The 16,552-nt window shown below is 51.0% G+C and overlaps 8 protein-coding genes across 8 annotated transcripts; 5 read left to right on the top strand and 3 right to left on the bottom strand.

Moving 5' to 3' along the window:
• Positions 1-349: 349 nt before the first annotated feature.
• Positions 350-1,974, bottom strand: TrAtP1_003279 (uncharacterized protein; the record flags this gene model as incomplete). Its single annotated transcript, XM_066111819.1, has 1 exon — positions 350-1,974. One exon carries the CDS (start codon positions 1,972-1,974, stop codon positions 478-480), a length of 1,497 nt encoding a protein of 498 aa, XP_065967898.1. The 3' UTR covers positions 350-477.
• Positions 1,975-3,601: 1,627 nt separating this feature from the next.
• On the top strand, positions 3,602-4,184 carry TrAtP1_003278 (uncharacterized protein; the record flags this gene model as incomplete). The annotated part of the gene is made up of 2 exons (XM_014087437.1): positions 3,602-3,874; positions 3,951-4,184. The coding sequence occupies 2 exons, from the start codon at positions 3,602-3,604 to the stop codon at positions 4,182-4,184; spliced, it is 507 nt and encodes a 168-aa protein (XP_013942912.1).
• A 1,032-nt stretch (positions 4,185-5,216) lies between these two features.
• Positions 5,217-5,519, bottom strand: TrAtP1_003277 (uncharacterized protein; the record flags this gene model as incomplete). Its single annotated transcript, XM_066111818.1, has 1 exon — positions 5,217-5,519. The coding sequence occupies one exon, from the start codon at positions 5,517-5,519 to the stop codon at positions 5,217-5,219; it is 303 nt and encodes a 100-aa protein (XP_065967897.1).
• Positions 5,520-5,639: 120 nt separating this feature from the next.
• TrAtP1_003276 (uncharacterized protein) lies at positions 5,640-7,007 on the top strand (the record flags this gene model as incomplete). Its single annotated transcript, XM_014087800.2, has 1 exon — positions 5,640-7,007. The coding sequence occupies one exon, from the start codon at positions 5,640-5,642 to the stop codon at positions 7,005-7,007; it is 1,368 nt and encodes a 455-aa protein (XP_013943275.1).
• Positions 7,008-8,240: 1,233 nt separating this feature from the next.
• Positions 8,241-8,396, top strand: TrAtP1_003275 (uncharacterized protein; the record flags this gene model as incomplete). Its single annotated transcript, XM_066111817.1, has 1 exon — positions 8,241-8,396. The coding sequence occupies one exon, from the start codon at positions 8,241-8,243 to the stop codon at positions 8,394-8,396; it is 156 nt and encodes a 51-aa protein (XP_065967896.1).
• Positions 8,397-8,830: 434 nt separating this feature from the next.
• On the top strand, positions 8,831-9,163 carry TrAtP1_003274 (uncharacterized protein; the record flags this gene model as incomplete). The annotated part of the gene is made up of 1 exon (XM_014087436.2): positions 8,831-9,163. The coding sequence occupies one exon, from the start codon at positions 8,831-8,833 to the stop codon at positions 9,161-9,163; it is 333 nt and encodes a 110-aa protein (XP_013942911.2).
• A 244-nt stretch (positions 9,164-9,407) lies between these two features.
• TrAtP1_003273 (uncharacterized protein) lies at positions 9,408-10,859 on the bottom strand (the record flags this gene model as incomplete). The annotated part of the gene is made up of 1 exon (XM_014087799.2): positions 9,408-10,859. One exon carries the CDS (start codon positions 10,857-10,859, stop codon positions 9,408-9,410), a length of 1,452 nt encoding a protein of 483 aa, XP_013943274.2.
• Positions 10,860-11,384: 525 nt separating this feature from the next.
• TrAtP1_003272 (uncharacterized protein) lies at positions 11,385-12,161 on the top strand (the record flags this gene model as incomplete). Its single annotated transcript, XM_066111816.1, has 2 exons — positions 11,385-11,511; positions 11,593-12,161. The coding sequence occupies 2 exons, from the start codon at positions 11,385-11,387 to the stop codon at positions 12,159-12,161; spliced, it is 696 nt and encodes a 231-aa protein (XP_065967895.1).
• Between the last annotated feature and the right edge of the window lie 4,391 nt (positions 12,162-16,552).

Below are 16,552 nucleotides of genomic sequence, written 5' to 3'. Positions count from 1 at the left end.
GGACAACTTTATCTTGTTACTTTATCTGCATCTACGAGCTATTTACGGGAAAAGACACCGCACAGAGTAACCCGGAAAAGGAATCCCGTCAACAATCTATTATTACTACCCCATGAAAATTACCTGCTCCTACGGCATCGCAACGCCGCCTCAGATTCCTGTGAAATCTCCGCAAAGCGGCCTCGACCTACCAGTGGGTGCCTGCGTAGCGTTCAGATATCGAAATTGATACAGATACCAGCATCCAATCATCTCAAGGCACTTTGGCCGAGTGGTCTAAGGCGCCGTGTTCAGGTCCTGTTCGAGTCTAGCATTCGATCAAATCTATTCGCGGTCTAGAAATAGGCGAGGGTTCGAATCCCTCAGGTGTCATTCTTTTTTCCTCCTTTTTGCGAGACTCATACCAGTCTCGTTGAGGCTTCTTCTTCTTTTTTTTTTTTTTTTTTTGGCCTTGATCTCTTGCTATAATGCAGTGGCTCAGCTTTTGGGTCTCAGACGCTTTCTTGGAGATTTTTTGCCTGCATCTCCACTGGCTTTTCGTTTCCGAGGCTTTGGTGGTGGCTTTTTCTCTTCTTGAGCCGCTCGCTTTCGAGGCCTGAGCACTCTAGTAGTCGGAGGTTGGGCTTCATCTTGCTTCTTCTTTTTGTGTAGGTTATTTGCACCATTGTTGTCCTCGCCTTCGTTTCCGTGAGCAGTTTCCCTGGGACCACCTTCTGAGTCTTTGGTGCCTGGAGATGTATGTTGTTTCTCCTGCTGGGCTTGATCTTTTTTAATTCCATCTTTCTGTCCACCGACGCCTTCAATCACACTGTCTTCGCTTTCTGATAGTATGTGTTCGCCGTCCTCCAGATGATAAACCCAAGCATTGATGCCGTTGACTGCATGATACTGCTCAAGGTGATTCTTGGTTTCCATGGCCAAAACAAAAGCAAGGTCTTGACAGTTGCGAAGCATGGCAACGCCTCGGAGAAACTCATCGTATGATGCCGCCAAGTTTGCTGCCAGAATAGGATATTGGTGATATACTATCTTGCCGTCGGGAGCTTTGGACTCGTAATGTGCATAGAAGCGGATAAACAGCCCATCCGAGATGAATGTAATAATCACCGCCACATCTTCTGGGTCTTTTCTCATTTTGGCATGCAAAAGAGTAGTGTTTCTCATGTACACAAGCGCCGCGCCATGTCGTGCATCCGCCGCCTCTTCGGCTTCCAAAGTTCCCACCGCAAACTCACCAGCCATGTGCGGGAGAGTAAGTGATTGACCACCGGATCTATAACATACCGCCGCACTTAGATACTCAACATCCGTGTCTATATAAGCTTCCAATGAGAATCCTTGGATGAACCCGGGACAAGGCTGCTCGAGGCCCTGAGCGAAAGGCGCATATTCGGGAAAGTCGTACCAGCGCTGATAGTACGCCCTCTGATATCTGGAGCGCTCTGGAAATATCTTGAACAGATACCGCATGCCCACCCTAGTGAGTTCGCGATGCCGCCTGAATTGGGGGTACGCTTTGTATCTCTGCCACCCTGTGAGCGTCCAGTCGGAATCAACCCGCGGCTGTAGGAGTCGCTTTTGCAGCCACTTCAAATTCCTCGGCGGCCTGGACGATCGGGGCGTGAGAATGCCGTTTTTCAACTGCACTGCTGGATATTCGTGGTAAGGGACGAGCTTGTTCACCCATACTTTATCACGATCGTCTGGGATCCAATCCGGGTCTTCGTTTTCTTGAATCTTGTCTGGACATGCTTGTGCTAGTGCCGGGTCGTGGGGTTGCTGGTTGAGGTTCTGAAGTCTAACTTTCTGTAAAAGGGGATACCATGATGCAAATCTCTCTGGTCCATCCTGATTATCGCTTTCAACCATCTGAATGGCTTCTTTCTTTGCCTCTGAGGGCTGTTGTAGCTGCTCTTGTGGCTTGGGTATGGTAAGGGCAGGAACTGCGTTACTTCTTTTATCTCCTGGGACCATGATGGTCTATCTGTGAGTTTTTGATGGTGGAATGATGTCTAATTCTTGGGCTCTCATTGGCGACGGTAAAGTTGGTCCGAAGATGAGTTTATAAACGCAAAAAATCATATTAGACGCTGAGACTGGATGCAAATTACTGGCATGAAATTTGGGCTCGTTTTTCCTATTATACGCAGCATCTTCACCTTGTTGTTTCGTATATAACCGCATTGCGCAGCTATGGGCCACGGACGCCGACTTGTTGATGCCATCTCACGGAGAGCCATCTTCTTGAACCAAAACGCCGATGAAGGCACCTTTAAATGAAGAACAATGAAAAATGTGAAACAAAGTACAGAGTCAGCCAAGAATAGCTCGTCAATGAGTTTTTCACAAAGAGTTCACGGTCATCAAAGACGCCGATGTGGTCATGGCTCGATAGTAAGCTCTTTCCTCGCTGAATCCGTACCTAGATACGTTATATATTTTTAAGATTACAAAATGAATTTTAAGAATTACAACAAGATGGATTTCGCGCAGTCCATGTACGGAAAACACATTGTGAGCATTCTATGGAAAGAGCTCCCAATGCGTCTTGTTCGGGCAAGAGCCTCTAATGGCAGGCAGGATACGAGACGATACGCCGATGCAGGTACGTGCACGTGCTGCTCCGAAACCCCTGACATTGACGTTTTCCTTTTTATTCATTCTTACGCCAATACATACTTCTCTGCATGCATATCTATGCATGTTTACTCATTCATCAAGTAATGATGATTGCATCTTCTCCAAAAGCTGCTGTTCACACGTCACGCCAAGTATTATTTTTCTCCGTAGGATTTAGAGCCCAAGTCAAGTCCTAGCTCCAAAAACTGGGAACGGCCCAGCCCAGACTTAATTAATTCGCGACAAGAGTCCGTCACTGTTGGGCTCTTGTCCATCAAATGCAACACCATGTCAGCGCCAGCGAATAACAGCCCGCCATGGGGTCACACCAACGGCCGGCTATGACCTCATTCATTCAATGCTGCATATTGAAAGCAGCGCTGCCCGATCCTGTCTGCGAATCACGGCATACATCAAACCACTTGGAATAATCAGGCAATCGTAGCAATTTTTTTTTTTAAAGCCGTTTTCCAAAGCCTGACTGGCATAGAACAAAACAGGGTCGTATGAATGGCATTCTTTTTCGCTTAACGCCGGCTGCCCGTGTTTGGACAGGCGATGTCGCTGCAGCAAACCACGGCTTTGTGATGCCTGGATCGGGAAACCCTCCAGTTGGACGAGGCAAACCGGCTTTTAGGTACGGTAGTCAAAGAAATGGCGTATGTCCTGCCGTCCACGGAGGAGGGGGGGGGGGGGGGGGTCATGCGTGCTACGTATGACGATGAGACCGAGTTGGTGTTGTTGATCAATGGCCATGGGAGGCAGCGCTGCTCATTCGCGAATGAGATAAAGAGCAGCGTCTTTGTCCTTCCAGACAAAGTCCAAGTCTCCCTTTTGACCATCCGTCTCCTTAGAGCATCAACATTACATCCTTCCGATTCCCTGTTATAGAAAAGCAGTTTTCCATCTGCCTCGTTTCTTTTCTTTGCCTCTCAGCTCTGTATAACATAACAAAGCAACCAATAAAAGGAAATCGTCAACAATGGCGTTGGATCGCATCATCAACATTGTCCTCCGAGCGGCAGAGCTCGTCTTCGCCACCATTGTCGCCGGAGTGACGGGCCAGCACCTTCACCAGTACCGCCATGCGTCCAACTGGTCTCAAGGCCGCTGGATCTATACCGAAGTCATCGCGGCACTGTCCATGTTCTTTTCTTTGATATGGCTCATCCCCTTCTCGTGGTCCTTTGTGCACTGGCCCGTCGACATCATCCTCAGTCTGTGCTGGTGGGCCGCCTTTGGCCTCTTGGTCAACGTAAGTTTATACGTCTTTTTTTCTTTCATGTATGATCCAACACAACAGAGCTCAGAAGCTGACTCTCCTTCTGTAGATGCTGGATGGCTCCTGCGGCTACATCTTCAACTGGAACAACGTCCACCCCATCTCCGGAGACCAGTGCGGCAAGTTCAAGGCCGACATTGCCTTCACATTCCTGTCTGCTCTTCTTTGGCTCGTGTCTGCTCTGCTCGGACTCTATTGGGTCACCAGCCATGGACGCCGCGCTACCGTCGATGCTGCCCAGCGCCAGAACAGCCGCCGCTGGTACCGCCGAAGCCGTGTCTAAATGCTGGCTACCAAGGAGTTGGCGCTGCCAATACGGCAACACGATCATTCATGAGACCCTTACTAGTACACTCTCATTTTCTTGGACGCCTGTGGTTCGTTGCGGTGTGAGGAGGAGGTTGGAGTTGAGGTGTGTGATGTTCAGGGGAAGTGCGAAGAAAGAAAAATTGGCTTTTGCTCTTGATTACGATTCAATTTCGGGTTATTCCCTATAAAACCACTTCTGACGACTCTTTTATATAATGACTATACCCAGCTTAGCTAGCACTTGATTACTTATTACGACTTAATCTTTATTTACTATGAAATAAATCTACTATTGCCATCATTGCTTATCTCGCTGTGCCCCTTGGTCGAACATCATCTACATGTCTTAGCATCTAAATTGAGCGTATCGTATCTGCCGGGTCTGATGATATTGATTAGATTCGGGACTAATAATTCCCTTTTCGTAATTTCGAGGCTTCTCCAGAGTCCTTGACCATAAAACAACACGCACCATCGACGCCATGATCGAGATTCCAAGAATCGCAGGAAACCCCCAGCCGTAGATCCAAACCACCCACGTCATCACGAGATGAAGTGCCGTGCCCTGGGTAACCTCCGAAACGCCCAATTCATACGCAAACATGCATCGAATCCCATGTTTTCGTCAAAACCTCGTCAAGCCACCAACAAAGGGAGAGCACGCGCCTGTGGCAGCTCTGCTCACCAGCCACAGCTCAGCGGATGATGTAACGATGATTGCTGTCGAGCGCCACCACAGAGCACCCACAGAGCACTCCACTGCCCGTGCGCCCCGCCACCACGCGTCATCGACAACTCAATCGACTTCCTGCTTCTTACTTGCAGCACTTTTTGCATCACGACTCCAGCAGAGCTTGTTTAACAGGCCCCGCAGAACACGAATCAGCTTTCTTGCTTGGACTAAACGTCTCTCCGCTTTTACCAAGTAATTGGCCTTTGGGGAATCTGAGTTTATGTAACTCCAGTTGCCTTGCTTGCATTAGCTGGGAGGCTGTGCGGCTAGAGCCTAGAGCTCTGCGTCCAGGGCGTCTCGGACTGGCTCAAATGCTCCGGTGGAGACGAAGACGGTTGACGGCAACGTCACACATTTCAGAAATGACGATCGTATGGACGAGGGCCTTTCGGTTACCTCATACCGATGCACTGGGCGATTGGTGAGATCTGTAACATTGGGTCGGAGAGCTTCACAAAGTCCAACGCCATCGGTCGAGGTCACAGCATGAGCCACAATGTCATCATAGGCAGCGATCCATTCGTTTGCGGAGAGTTGATTCGGATCAAGTGCTATATAGTCGTGACGCTCCTCCATCCTCCTCTCGATTTTCCATCTTCATCACACACCAATCAAACAACATCACTCACACAACACCAACCAAACCTTAATCATAAACCCACATACCTTTATACCCTCAAAACATAATCAGTCATCATGTCTTCACTCATCGACAAGGTCAAGGACAAGCTTTCCAGCCACTCCGACAACAAGACTGAGCAGCCTGAGAGCACTCACGGAACTCACAGCTCCCGCACTGCCAATGCTGCCGACCCTCGCATTGACTCCGATCGCGATCACCGCGAGGCTTTGGGCCGCCATGATGGCGCTTACACCACTGGTGGAGATAACTACTCCTATGGCGAGTCCAACACCAAGGGCATGAACACCGCTGGCGACACACTCACTTCATCTGGCACAACTGGCCCTGCTCCCACAACCGCCGGCATGCACAAGTCCGACATGATGAACAAGGCCGACCCCAGAATCGACTCAGATCTCGATGGCAGCAAGAACATGGGCCTTCGTTCCGAGAAGGCCACCCATGCTGGAACCACCAGCTCTACCTATGGAACTGGAACCACCACCACTGGCTCCAGCACTGGAACCAGCGGCACCGGAACCACATTTGGTTCGACCGGTCCTGCTTCAAAGACTGCCGGCGCACACAAGTCCGACACAATGAACAAGGCCGACCCCAGAATCGACTCTGATCTTGATGGCAGCCGCAACATGGGCCTCCGCTCTGAGAAGCAAACTCGTGATACTGGAGCTACCAGCGGTTATGGAGTTGGAACTACAACCACTAGCACTGGAAACACATACAGCTCGACTCAGCCTGGCTCCAAGTCTGCCGGCGTACACAAGTCCGACGCTCTGAACAAGGCCGACCCTAGAATCGACTCTGATCTCGATGGCAGCCGCAACATGGGCCTCCGCTCTGAGCAGGCTACCCACGATCTTGGAACCACCAGAACTGCTGGTACTTCGGGAGCTACTACCGGCACGGGATTCGGTACCGGCATGGGAACTGATACCCTCGGAGCCGGCAGCGGCATCAACACCTCCGGCAGGTCTGGTGACTACACATCTGGTACATCTGGCCTAGGCACCCGTAGCTCAGGAACTGACACCTACTCTGGGTTGGGCAATACTTCAAGCCTCGGCTCAGGAACTGATACCTACTCTGGTATGGGCAAGACTTCAGGCCTCGGCTCAGGCACAGGCACCGGTGCCTACTCCGGCGTGGACACAACTTCGGGATACGGCACTGGTAACTTGGGCTCTGGTGAGCGCAACTTGGGCCAACAGACTGGCACTCTTGGCAGCGACACGACCACCAGCGCATATGGCGGTATGGGCAGCACCGGCACAGGCTTTGGATCTGAGCGCCACGCTACCGGCCCAGCTTCCAACACTGCTGGCCCCCACAAGTCTGACATGATGAACAAGGCCGATCCTCGCGTGGACAGCGACCTCAATAACAGCAAGACCTTTGGAGGCGACAAGACTTACCAGTCGTAAGAAGGCATAGTGTCTCGCATCAGGAACAACATCGTGGAGTGTAGCCCACAGGGAACATTCAATTGATGGGTCATGTAATGAATCAATTTGTACTATTATTGTAATGTTAGCGCTGGGATGATGAATTGATATGAAATCAAATCAAATTTACTCAAATCTCAAACCTAATCAACCCACGTGAACAAAGAAACAAGAATTGACGTATTCATGTAATAATAATCCATAGCACCGACTTGAACGAACCCAATTGTCGTAGATACCAAGGAAGATGCTCAGTTCGTTCGAGGCTGTCCGACTTTCGCAACTATTGCGTCGCATCGGAATGTCAAGTAAATAGTCCCATCTGTGCTATAGCAGGAGTATGGAAAGCACAGACACACAGACGCACAGATGCCACCTCACATACCTAGCGAGTCGTACAAGCAGGCTGAGCAGATGATTAGCAGCCAATCCCATGAAGAGAAGCCAACAGCGGCTGAGGCAAACACAGTTTCATCATCTATCGGTCAGCCACGGCGTGCGGCTGGCTGGCTGAGGTAGCATTTAAGCAAGGTTCGTGCAGCAGAGCCTTGCAGCCGGTGAGGAGCTGAAAACGATAGTTCTGGCAATGTCTTGGAGGGGCAGAGAGAATTGACTCCACTCCGACGGATGGCTTGAGGGGGTGTGAAAATCCGGGTTGTCAGATGAAACACGCAGAGATGAGGTTTTTTTTGAGGGTGCGTTCCTTTCAATAGGTAGGTATGCGTTGTAGTGTCCCCAGATAAGAAGATGCGAAGTCGAGATCCGCGTCTCGTGATGGAAGTAGGCACAGGTACTCGGTACTTTAGCAGTGAGACGAAGCAAACAAAGGGCAAGCGCCACGGCAAACCCCACCTGCCGTCTTGGTGCCTGCATCTCAACACCAGCCCCACCCGCCGCAATAAGGCTCCGGCTCCTGGATATTGGCCTCACGTTCGTCATCTCTTTCCACCTTCCAGCCAAGGACTGGTTATAGCATCATTCGTCACGGTGCTCCCAACTCTTGAGGCCTCTCAGTCCACTGCTACCTCGCTTCTGGATCGTGGGTAGACGCAAGGGCATTGCTACTCTTGTGCTCTGCCCTGCTCCGTGCTGCACACAACAGCAACAAAACAAGTGCCTTTGCTTTTCCCTCGCCATGGTTCCGCCATAACCTCCGCCGAGCCTATCAAACAAAGCAAAGCCAAAGCCAAAGCCAAAGCCAAAGCCAAAGCCATGTCTGCGCCATCCTCCATCGCCCAGACGCTCTGGGCCACGCAGATCCCCCCTGCACGTTACTCACCGATCCTCGCCCACCACGCCCTTCATCACCAGCGTCCCCCGCTTCAGCTACCTGTCACTGCTGCTGCCACGCCTCTCCGCCTTCTTTGACGCTCCGTGCTCCAGCTTTCACTTTGAGGATGTGCAGCTGAGGAACCTGGCCGTGGGGCTGCTGGCCGACCTGTATGCGCCGAGCCTGCCATGGCGACTGGTTGTGGACGACGGGGTTGCCTGGGATATCGGAGATACTTTTCTAAACAGCGTCAAAGAGGTGAGTGAAACTAATTTATTTCTTCCCCTTTTAATTACTTTTCGTCCCTTTGATTTTCTATTCATGCACGGTATACAACCAGCCAAGTTCCATAGATGAAACCATGCTCACGCCACAAGCCAGGCCGACTTCGTTCGCTACGGCAACGCCAACCAAATCATGAAAATGTCAAAGGACCACACCACCCAGCTCTGGAACGCCGTCATTGACAATGACTACGTTGCATTTTCCAAAATCCACACCCGCCTTCTCAACGCCCCAGCCACCCTCAAACATGTGCCCATACGCATCTACATCCCCTCGACGCCTCCTCCCCCTAATGCAGGAGGCGGCAGCTCCTCCCCCTCCTGCTCTTGCAGCCGGTGAAGCTGGATCGTTCAAGGTCGTCCAGTCCTTGGTCCCTGTCGCCACACCGGACCGAAAGCCAAAGCTGCTGGGACAGGCTCTCAAGGACCTGATGCCCATGCTGTTTCCCAGCAGTCGGGACCCTGTGCTGGCGAGCGTGGTGCTTCACGGGGTACCCGCTCCGTTTAATGCCCCCTTGGGGGAAATGATGAGAGAGGCCGCCTATCCGGATGGTTGGCTTTGCTTTGTCGTTGTTGTATGAAAATGGGAAATTGGTCTTGCCGCTAGTTGGACGCAGCGCTACACGAGGGTTACTCTATGATGGGCATGGCGTCTGGGATGGAGGGCCGGCGACTCTGGTATTAGTTTTTTTTTTTTTTTTTTTTTTTTTTTTTTCCTTTCTTTTATATAGACAAGACCGAATTTGACCACATGTTGTATTCCCTTACTAGAGCCGATCTATATATAACCTATGGCCTGATGCTTTTACGCATCGAATACGAAGATCAAGTAAACGTAATCTCCTTGCCCATGAGGCTTCTATATGCGTTTTCGATAGCTTTCCTCTTTCTCTGCTTTACCTCTTCGTCCACGCCAATCTCCTCGTCCTCGTCCGCATCTTCCGGCCCAGGGAGCTGCGGCATCCAAGCCCGTATTTGCCCGTCCAGATGAGAGCTATAAATGGCTCCTATTGAGTTGCCACCGCCCATGACGGGTCCAGCCTGCCCAATACCACCCCCTGCACTACGCCACGCGATGCTTGTGATGCGGTTGCGTCCCATTTCCGAGCCACGGGCACCCGTGGAGTGCGTCGAGCCAGGGCTCCGCAGGCGTCCAACAACGGTCCCGTCGTGGAGGTCCAGTAGGAGGATTTCCTGGTCGTTGGGCCAGACAAGAAGCTGATGGCCCGTGGAGAGGCCAGACGGGGTGACGAGGAAACTTGCAGTCTTAGCGTGCTGGTTCTGCACGATGGACCCAAAGCTGGCAAGCGTATTAGCTCCCGTATCAGTATCCCACACTCTGATGCGGCGGTCAAGCCCAGCCGACACAATGTACCTGCCGTCGTCGGTCCACTGCAGCCCGTTGACGGCCTCGTCGTGGGCCTGGGCTGAGGCACGAAAATGCGGCATGCTACCCCAATCAGACCCAGACGCCGTGGCGTGCTTGAAGCGGTGCACGATGCCCAACGAGTCCTCCTGGTCGAGCTGTGCAATAACGCCACCAGCACGGCGAATGTCCCAGATGCGGGCCTTGCCGTCTGCATGGCCACTGACGAGGATGTGCTCATGGCGAGGGCTCCACGCCGTGCTGAGGACGGGCCCGCCATGGGCAACGAGCGCCTGGACGGCAGATCCCGACTTAAGGTCTACGAGGCGGACGTTGGAGTGCTGGGTGGCGCACGCGATAAGCAGGTGGGATGCTATTGGGCTGGAGGCGTGCGAGTATACAGTGGCATTGAGGTCGAACTCTGCAGACAAGGCTGACCTTGCCGTGGCCCACAGCTTGAGCGTCTTGTCGTAGGAGCTGGAGAGGAAGGCATCCGGGTCGAAGGGATAGAAGGCCAGGTGGGTGATGCCATGGCTGTGGCCGCCGCTCCTGGGACCGCCAGTCGACCGGCTGATGGAGCTTACGGGGCGAAAGGTGTGCGTCTCGTAGGGGCCCGGGCAGCTCTCCAGGTCCCAGAGCTTGACTGATCCGTCGGCGCCACCAGAGACGAGGAGGCGCCCATCAAACTTCTCCAGGGCAAGGCTGCTCACCCCTGCTCCGTGGGCGCGCAGCCTGTGCGGCCGGTCCTCGTCCAGCGCGGTCTGCTGATCATTTTGAGGCAATTTCACCTCGCCGTTGAAGCGATGCTGGGGAGCTGGGCCGAAGGAGCGCAGCAGCTGAGATGCAGTGATCTGCGAGAGGTCGCGACAAGGTAGGTCGCCGAGTTCACGGGCGAGAAGGCGAGACTGCATTCATCTAAGAGGCACTCTCGGCAGAGCAAAGAAATGAGGTTGCAAGCGAATCAAGCGTAGATGTCAAGGGATATCTGTAGCTTCATCCAGCGCTGAAGCCATGCGTGAATGTGAGTGTGAATGAAGCTGTTCGTGAGTGAAGTCAAAAGCTGAGTGACGGCAGGCTCCGCGTGATGTCACCGAGGGCGGTCAATCAACGGCTAATGCACCCCACAATTAGTGCCAGCTACCGCTACCACGCTCTGGCGCCAAAACTTTGTTTCGACGATTCGTGCCTCTTTTTCCCATCTTCTGAGGCTCGATTCCAGGCGCAATTCCGAGGCCGACCAGGGGCTTCTTCTTTTCTTCTCATTCGCCCGGACGGTCTCCTGTAGCTGCCATGTTTCGCTTGATGCGGACTAGTCATCTTCTTGTATCACTTTGGAACCCGTGAGGGCGAGCAAGGGCTGCGTATTCTCTGCGAGAGCGCCGGGAATCGAAAGACACATCCCAAAAGAGAAAACACAGGAGACAACGGGCAAAGCCATGGACTCTGCAGACGAATACATGGGCGATGCTGACCTCGGTAACCGGTCACATTTGCCGCAGCCATCTAGCGGTAACCGACGCCAGGGCCCGCGGACGCTCGCTACCGTATACGACGCCGTCGCAGGTAAGCCAAGGGGATCCGAAATGAGCCTCTCCCAGGAATCTGGGAATTAAATTCCGTCACGTGAAGTTAACTGTATGCAAGGAAGGGTCACATATGACAGAGTGCTGCGAGATGACGCCCAGGGCGACGGCATTGTCCAGCCTAGGGTCGTCGACCAGCGAGATAGCTACAAGCTCGCTCCAGACGACGTCTTGTTCCGCCGCAAAGACGCACCAGAGCGGTATGCAGAGCACGACATCTACCGCGCGCACGAGTGGGACCTGCCCAACGGTGGACGCGGCATTCTACCCCAGAGTGATCTCCTAAAGGCCATTCACGAGTACTCATCCGAGTTTTACGGAACGCTGAACCGCCACCAGGGAGCCTCGGAAAGTGGGCGCAACTTGGACGAGGGCAGCATGGATGAGACGGCACTGTTGGCCTTTGGCATTCTCCTAGAGGAGGCGGGGCGAGAAGTTCTCGGTCGACGAGGTCATCTCGTCTTCACTGAAGCCACCCATGACCGCAATGACGACAACGGCGTGGGCCAGGACTGGCGTGAAGGCAGTACGGCACAGGAATCCGGTGGCGAGTCCGTGGTTGGGCACAGTGAAGCTGAATCCTCTCAGGCGGCACGGAAGCGAAGAAGACTTACATCAGATGACGAGTGACGGTAGCGTTGATTCGGTGTTGGAAATAGCGAAATCTGCGACATACAAGGGTTTTTTGCGAATTCTGTACCTATTTACCCCTGGAGGATTTCCTGTACTCACGGAAATAAGGCTGTTCCTTGGTGCTGAATATATGCATGTTGGTCACGCCGTTCATCAGCCAACGAGGACGCCAATCATTTTCCAGGGCGTTGCACAACGCCTCGCTGCCCTATCGAACCAAGAAACGGGCTGTTGGGCGTCAATGGGCAAGGGATAAAATGACAGGTTATCTACACATCGATTGACCCAAATTACAGCTTTATGCAGATGGATTGAAAAACAAAAGGTTCGCTTTCCAAAGAGGCCGATTCAGAACTATTGATGCTAGTTGCAAGAGCAATATATCCATGGCGATACTGATGACTGATATATACGCTATATTTGGGGGCTTTTAGAAATACCACAGCAACGACTTAAGATGCTCCTGTGCCGTACTCGATTAATATCCAGGAATTCAAGTAGTACTAGTACCAAGGTTGTATCTATCATAACAGAGCCTCTCACCATGTTTCATTTCAGCAAGCCTCCTAATCACGGTACAAGTATACAGTGATCAGCGCGCAAAGTATCTCCCTTCTCATTCCCACCCGCCATCCAATCGGGTTGCATTTCTACATCCTCTCGTCCTATCCAGTAATAACAGTCGGATGCTCAAACACCCATCAGTGCTGCTGTTGGTCTATCACGGGAATGCGTGAATGATGTTGCATTCTAAGTGGGAACTCTCGAAGCGTACTATGGTAGCCCCGTATGGCGTGTACGCAAAGAAATACCTACCCCAAATGCGCAACTGGAAATGAGGTCACGCGAAATTTCCCTTGTTAAAATGAGGCGAGCTGATAAGTACTCTATACTTTGTGATTTCATTTCACGTGCTCGTGTAATCTCCCTCTGCCGGAGTTGTTGTAGCAGTATTCTAATCTTTCCTATCTTTAAGAAACTCAAATCTTGCCTTTGGGTAGCATTCGCCCCATGAAGGCGGAGAGCATCTACAAAAATTTGCTGCTACTGGTAAAACTCCTTAGTAACAGCAATCATACCGTTGGATCACTAATGCATCGAGTGGTGGCCTGACCTTGGGTTACTGCCAGCAGCGGGATAGATACATACATGTCTTAATGATAACAGATACTCGTACAGAGGGAGTATCCGTATAGTATTTCCATTACTACCTAAACCGACACCCCGTTGTATTCTAGTCTTTGTATTCATTGCATGTGTCAAGACAAAAAAGTAAATGGAGCACCCATCCTTGCATCAATCTATCAACCCGTTTCCCGTGAGGCTGAGTGACAGTAAAAAACGCCATCCAATTTAAAACATGAGGTCAAAAAAAAAAAAAAAAAAAGGATCGGCGCGCGACTCACAGCCCCCAAAAAAACAGTTTCCTTGTTTACCTTTCCCCCCCTCACACAGCAAACAAGAGTCTATGGGAGATCGACAATGATTCCAGCCCAACCATCTAAAATCAGGCAGACTTGGGCAAAGCTTTCCGCCGTCACACAAGCGCCCCCCTGTGCTGGTGGCAATAAAACGAAGAGAGACACATGCCGGAATAAAAAAACGACGCAATATTATAACGCACTAGTGATGATACCTGCATGCACACCGAATGCACGATGGCAAGGCTAGTCAGGGAATTTTTCTTTCTCGTGCAGTTGGTGGCACATGCATGATGATACGCAGACACAGTTTGTATTTTTGTGGTTTTGCCCGACTTATACGCTTTGCCAGCTCGTCGCGTTATGAACAGACTTGTTAGGCAGGAAGTAGACTGCTAATGAGAGATGACATGTCCCAGCGCAAAAGGGTTGAACAGTGAAAAGTTTCTGCATCAAAAAGAATATCAACATTACTCTTTCAAGCAGCCAACGAAACCTTGACATCTCGTTCAGAAGCACTGTCAAATAGTCTTGTCTCGCTATTGGCGCGCGTATTAGCAGATCCTTTTCTCTCTCTAGCCTGTAGGTAACCTCGACAGAACAGAACGCATTAGCAATAGAACAGCCTCCTTCGTTTTAAAAGTCTCTCCCTCTCTGACCGAAAACTACGTATACCGATAGCTACTTTGTCGAGAAATGTCGCGCATAGCCGGCATCTCACAAAATCTCACATCTTCACATGTCACCCAGGTAGGCCTCAACCCCAATGTAGCTGCCTACCTACAAAAAGAAATAAACACGCCAAGGTCTACGCAAAACATACCACCGACGGAAGAGAAAATGAGGCTTTTCTCGAGTTCAACCAACCCCCTCCATTATCTCACAACCAAAGATCTCTGTCTCCCTCTTTTTTTCCCTCTCCGTCTACTCTCGGCCAACTTTTCCCAAGGTGTGGCAGCCCAAGGGTACACCCGGACTGGGGGGTGTCTCGTTTCTTTTCAGTATAGCTCCTCTAAGCCACTCTCTCAAAAGAAAAGAAAAACCGACAAATTATACACGCTCGTGGTGCTTGCTACATGGAGTAACCCGTATATCCAAGCCTGTGAGTGGCGTTTTGTGACAATAACCCGCCCTTGTCCACTCTTTTTTTCTTCTTCTTCTTCTTTGGAATACACCCTGCCATGCTCATTTCATGTCCCTTCTATTTGTCTTTTCTTTCCTCAGGGCCTGATATACCAACATGCATCGCTAGGGGTACCATGCCTTGCCTATCATCCAAAGGAATGCGTGCAAAGTCCTTCCAAGCCAGCACCAGCCCTGTCTAGCACGAACACCCAGTAGCTCTCTCTTGACCCTCTCCACCTAACAGTTGACAGCAATTTCGCGTCTTCCTTTTGCTTTCTTCCCTTGATAACCAGGAATTAGGATAAGAAAAATCCTTCGTGTATCCTTCTTATTTCTTTCGTCTAGGGTTTAGGCCTGTTATCTCTGTTTCCAAGAGAAAATAGTTTCAGTTGTGTTGCGGTCTCCATTCAAACCAGCTCAAGGCCCTTACATAAAAAGTGTTGCCGAAAACCCCAAAAAGTGAAAAACGATAGATGATAGATGATAGGGGACTCAAACATACAACCAACACCAAGTAGTATTCTGTAGACCCATGCCAACTAGAATATGCCACCTTCATATCTGTAGACTCCTTAACTCGCCAAGCTCGCTTCTGCACGTATACGGCTTGACTTACCACGTTTGGGCATTCCTAGCACAACCAACACGTCGTCCGGGGTATCCCTTGAATGTTGTTTAGCAATCCGTAAAGTAAAGAAGAATAAACAAGTTTTATTCGGGTTCAATCGCAAAAGTTCCTCGATGCCTAGGGGCAATGAAGAAAGATAAGGAGGTTCAAATAACTTGGTCGAATAAATGCCATGCAACGTATTTTGCATCTACAGCTGTCTCTTTTCATCAACGTTGGTTGCCAACACTGAAAGCTTGTATCAGAGAGTTGTCAGCGTTTGTGTGCCTCGTAATTACAAGTTCCTGTACTCTGTATGATGCTCAATAGTCTGTGCGCGCCATCACCAGCCATCTACTAATCAAATCAATAGGTATTAATTGGCAAACTCTCACCTTCTTGAGAATCACCCTGGCTCAACTGACGACCTAGAACCAGAGTAGTATTCGTCTCAACCCCCGTAAGTCTGCATATAGGCCTTTTCGGCCTTTTCCAACATACCGTCCTTCGTTTGGGAAATTCATCCTTCACGGGGAGAGTCGGTTCATTCTCACACTCGCAAATCACCCATATGCATGATATGTCAGCGTAATGATTCGCTCTCTGCGGTTAGATTAGATTCCATCTCATCATACGTGACACACTCCTTCGGTAAGCAAAACAGGCCCAGGGCATCCAGGCTCCCTACGGCAGTTACAACCGCAGGTGTTTTTTTTATCATAAACTCCGACTGCGTGGCCGTTGTTGGGTTACATGACGCGGCCATCAACAGGAACTGGAACAATCCCGTTATCAAATGTTTCTAGGGGCCTCCATCTCGAAACCTAGCATGCGGCATCTGTAGCGTCTCACTGTTGGTGTTCAGAAGATGCACTGCTAAAATTGTCCAAATCTATTTGCTCAAGTTGAGTGAGCATTGTCCAGAATAGGAGCAGAAGGAGCAGCTTTCACGGCTAGTAACCAGGATAAGGCTACCATGCTGGCTCATGGGACTGGGTGCTTCTTACGCCCAAGGAGAAAGCTCGTCGCGAAGAGATGCGGTTCACACCGGTCAGCTCGCAAGGCAGTGCGCCGGACTTCCGCGCGCTTCCCGTCGCCAGATCTTCTCCCCCGGGCGTTACGTGAGCGTGTTCGTAGCGCGTAGCTCCATTTCCATTGGGTGTCATGTCATGCCGGTCAACGCGTTGTAACATCCCACGTACATTTCCGAGACTGGCGTGTATGCCGAGCCAATG

The sequence above is a fragment of the Trichoderma atroviride genome, chromosome 2 (assembly GCF_020647795.1).
Source record: "Trichoderma atroviride chromosome 2, complete sequence".
Lineage (NCBI taxonomy): Eukaryota > Fungi > Ascomycota > Sordariomycetes > Hypocreales > Hypocreaceae > Trichoderma > Trichoderma atroviride.
The sequence above is the reverse complement of the archived record's forward strand: the minus strand, read 5'-3'. Positions and strand labels throughout refer to the sequence as shown.